General features: G+C 47.6%; 1 protein-coding gene across 2 annotated transcripts; it reads left to right on the top strand.

Moving 5' to 3' along the window:
• The first annotated feature begins 723 nt into the window (after positions 1 to 723).
• On the top strand, positions 724 to 3,082 carry Hspb3 (heat shock protein family B (small) member 3). 2 transcript variants are annotated; one of them, XM_042261544.2, is made up of 2 exons: positions 724 to 1,381; positions 2,718 to 3,082. In XM_042261544.2, the coding sequence occupies exons 1-2, from the start codon at positions 950 to 952 to the stop codon at positions 2,784 to 2,786; spliced, it is 501 nt and encodes a 166-aa protein (XP_042117478.2). In that variant the 5' UTR covers positions 724 to 949; the 3' UTR covers positions 2,787 to 3,082. The 2 variants fall into 2 exon arrangements, with proteins under 2 accessions (XP_042117478.2, XP_015857707.3); XM_016002221.3 differs by lacking the exon at positions 2,718 to 3,082 and having other exon boundaries at positions 761 to 1,529.
• The last annotated feature ends 713 nt before the right edge of the window (positions 3,083 to 3,795 follow it).

Here is a 3,795-nt window from a genome sequence, read left to right on the forward strand (position 1 = left end):
TAAACAGAGAGCCTTGAATGTAGCCCGCAAGCCAGAGTTGGGCTATGAGGTAGGAGCCTATTTCAGTGGTAGAGTCCCTGACCAGCACCCAGACTTTATTTTTACTTAGCATATATCGGGGATCTTCTGTAGTAGCTTCCTCATTCTTTAAGGTGCTTTAGTTGAGAAAGGACACGTGGTTTATCTTTGCCCGTTCAATAGCAGGGTATTGACTAGATTAATCCTAGGTTTTCTGAACTTTAATATGAAATAGTTGAAAGTGTTGACATTCTTCGCTCTACTATGACTATTTCTAGCACGAATGTTCTCCGTCAGTCCCTGGCTCCTCTGCCCCTATCTGAATACTGTTCCAGCCATCCTGTTTCATTTTTGCTGAGTCAAATGTACAACAACCAGATGATATGGCTCAGATGTCTCTTAAGCAGGAAAGACGAAAAAGAAGGGTGTATGATAAGGGTGTAGAGTTTATTCGCTGTTTGAAATTGATGGGGTGTGTGTGTGTGTGTGTCTTTATTTCCCATAAACCACAAGTAGAATCTTCTTCCTCTGCTTGGGATTGGCAGGCGAGGGGAGAGGTCCAACTAGATGAGCACACACTTCATGGTTTACGGGGAGGTCACACCTAGAAATCTTGAAGAGCTGCTTCTGGTTTCTACTTTGTCTCTTGGGGTGAGTAAGGCAGACGGAACTGCCAGGGCTAACGGAGCCTGTAAGAGCGATCCTTGCCTGGCTGGCTTGTGCAGGCTGTGAGCTAAATGCAACTCAGAGAGGCGGCTATAAATAGCCATTCATTGTCAGTGTGTGTGAAAAGACAAGAGTGAGTGTGCCGGTCTGATTCAGGCCCAGTTAAACGGCCATCTGGACAGGACTATAAACGAAGTCCGCAGGCAACGCCAGGGGCTGGACACTCACCGAAGGGAAGCTGTTCAACGCCGGAGTCGCCTCTGCTATGGCAAAAATCATCTTGAGGCACCTCATAGAGACCCCAGTGCGTTATCAGGAGGAGTTTGAAGCTCGGGGCTTGGAAGACTGCAGACTGGATCATGCCTTATACGCACTGCCCGGGCCAACCATCGAGGACCTGAGGAAAGCCAGAGGCACACCACAGGCTCTTTCAGAGGACTCAGCCTCCACCGAGACGCCACCCAGAGAAGGCAAATCCCGCTTCCAGATCCTGCTGGATGTGGTCCAGTTCCTGCCCGAGGACATCATCATCCAGACCTTCGAGGGCTGGCTGCTGATCAAAGCGCAGCACGGGACCAGAATGGACGAGCACGGCTTTATATCCCGGAGTTTCACCAGACAGTACAAACTGCCAGACGGCGTGGAAACCAAGGATTTGTCCGCCATCCTCTGTCACGATGGAATCTTGGTGGTGGAGGTAAAGGATCCACTAGGGACCAAGTAAAAACCTTATTGGTCCTTGTTCTTATGACAGGAGAAAGATGGAAGCCAGCGACACCGGGGATGTTTAACTTTTGGGATGGTTTGCTGTAACTTTTATGGGGATTAAAAACATACCCACAGTTGCTGGTATGTGGAGGCTGTCTTTCTTATTGGTAGTTAGAAAGGAAGGTTTCCGAAATGTGTTTGTTCAGTCCGAAACGATGCTACTTTTACACCGAAACCACCAGAGAACTAGCAGAAATCACCAAAGCACTAGCAGGTGGGTACCAGGGAGGATCCAGCATTGCTCATTGGTGAGTCTAACATTCCAGAGTGGCAGTTTGTACGATCCATGGCAAAATAGCTGTGTTCAGTGAAGAGATTCTGTTCTTATCCATTTCAGGAAAAGTTTCTGTATGGCTGGAAAGAGTTGGGGGCCCCTTCAAAGAGGAGCTTTTATCTCTGTGTATTTTAATTAAAGAGGACCCTTGTAAATAAAGAGTCAGACGGTTAGAATGTAGTACTGGGGAACTGGATCTGAAACCTAGTTAGTAGTCACTGAAGTTGTTACCCCTCCCCCACACATCAGTGGGACTTTTCATGTATCTTAGTTTTCAAAAGTTCCAATACAGACCTCATTCAGTTTTTCAAAGCTAAACTGAACCCTACCAGGAGTTTTGCTCATAGACGGTGTATATTACTTGTGTGTTTTATTTGTTAACCCATAGTGTATATCGTCTCCTAAGTTAGGTATAGGAAACTAAAGCACTGAATTGCTGGTCTTAATCCTCACGATTTCCAAGCAGAGATAGCAGGTGTCACGCATAAGCTGTCTGCCGGACTGAAGTTTTAAATAGCCTTGTGGCCAGGGAGGACACCTGAGCTCACGCAGCCATCTGAGTTCACACAGAGCACGCTTGTCACGACTCGACTGGTGCCTCTGTCCTCCCACATCGCCTCTCTGGCTCAAGATTGAGCTGGTAGTGGTTAAGAATTCCAGCTTTGGGAAGCTTGCCCTCGGCAGCTGCTGATGGCATGTAAAATATTTGCTATCTCATCTCGCGCCTTCTAAATCCTTCTGTGGAGGAAGTGGTTGCTTTCAGTTCATTAGGCACCGCGTGTGCGCTGACAAGGAGCCCCGGGCCAGGGCTAAGAATAGAAAGGGAACTCAGAGTGTGGATGACACCCGTGTCCACGCAGACAGCTCTGTCACTGTCCTCCATCTTTCCTCCCCTGGTGGTCACGTCAAAACAGGGAAGACAGGAAGTGGGTAAAAAAAAAAAAATCAGAACTCAAGCAAACTCTGAGAACGACATTGGCTACTTTTTCAGGACGCTAAAGGGATTTCAAGTTGTCTGTTTATACGAAGTTCATGTCCGCGGCTGACATTCGGGGCATGAAGTCTAGGATGAGACACGATTGTTTGAGAAGTTGGATCTCACAGATCGGCATTGTGGTACCAGAACGCTGACAGGTGTGAGTGGGATACCAGATCTCCGGGAAGGATGGGAAGTGGGACACCATCCGATCCCCACCAAACAGCGCTGCCCTCAAAGTGATGACTTAGCCACTCGTGATCTCTAGAAATGGCCGGAGGCCTTTTGTCTGGTCTTGATTTTCCTCCAGATGACACTTTCCTTCTACCCACGAGAGGATTTTTTTTCCTTCAAAAATGAAAATTTAATGCATCCTCCTGTTGGCACTTTTTCCCCCCCTAAGGTAAAATTCAAAGGCATACCTGGCATTTTAGGTGTTCAAACACTATGAAAAGTAAATGATTTGTTGTCAGTTACCTTAAACATCTAGTTCATGTTCCCTTATCATTTGGGGCAAAATTAGAATTAGCCTTGCATGCAGTCTGACACATTGATTGCATAGGTCACTGTCCCCAACTGCCATCGGCTCAAACCCATTCTCGGTGGGTGCTTCTTCACCTCACTCTGGTGAAGGCTACACTGCTCTGGTTTCACCCAGTGAGAGGCACCCGCTGAGGAACACAGGGAAAGGTAGCTCACAGCAGGAGCAAGCTCAGGGCTTGCTTTTCCTGCTGACTTCCACAGGGCAGCAGACAGACTTTGCCAGGGCCAGTGTTCCCCAGAAGACAGACTCCCCAGGGCTATTCCCAGTCTTATGGGGCTCTGGGGTTATAACACTGGTCCTGTCAGCAAAAGGTGTGGCCTTCTCACCTTCCTGTTCTGAATACTACTCCATCCCTTCTTAATTCCCAATCTCCGCCTCTCTTTCATAGACGGTGCGCTCTTTAAAGTTTCTTGAGAAATAGAATTCTTTTTCTGGTCAGAACCTGGTCTGCATGGCATTTTATATGATAAGAAGAAAGAAAAGGAGGAGAAGGAGGAGCCGGAGGAGCTGGAGGAGCTGGATAGAAAGTCGTATTTGCACTTACTTTTA

The sequence above is a fragment of the Peromyscus maniculatus genome, chromosome 15 (genome assembly GCF_049852395.1).
Source record: "Peromyscus maniculatus bairdii isolate BWxNUB_F1_BW_parent chromosome 15, HU_Pman_BW_mat_3.1, whole genome shotgun sequence".
In the NCBI taxonomy this organism is placed as follows: Eukaryota; Metazoa; Chordata; class Mammalia; order Rodentia; family Cricetidae; genus Peromyscus; species Peromyscus maniculatus.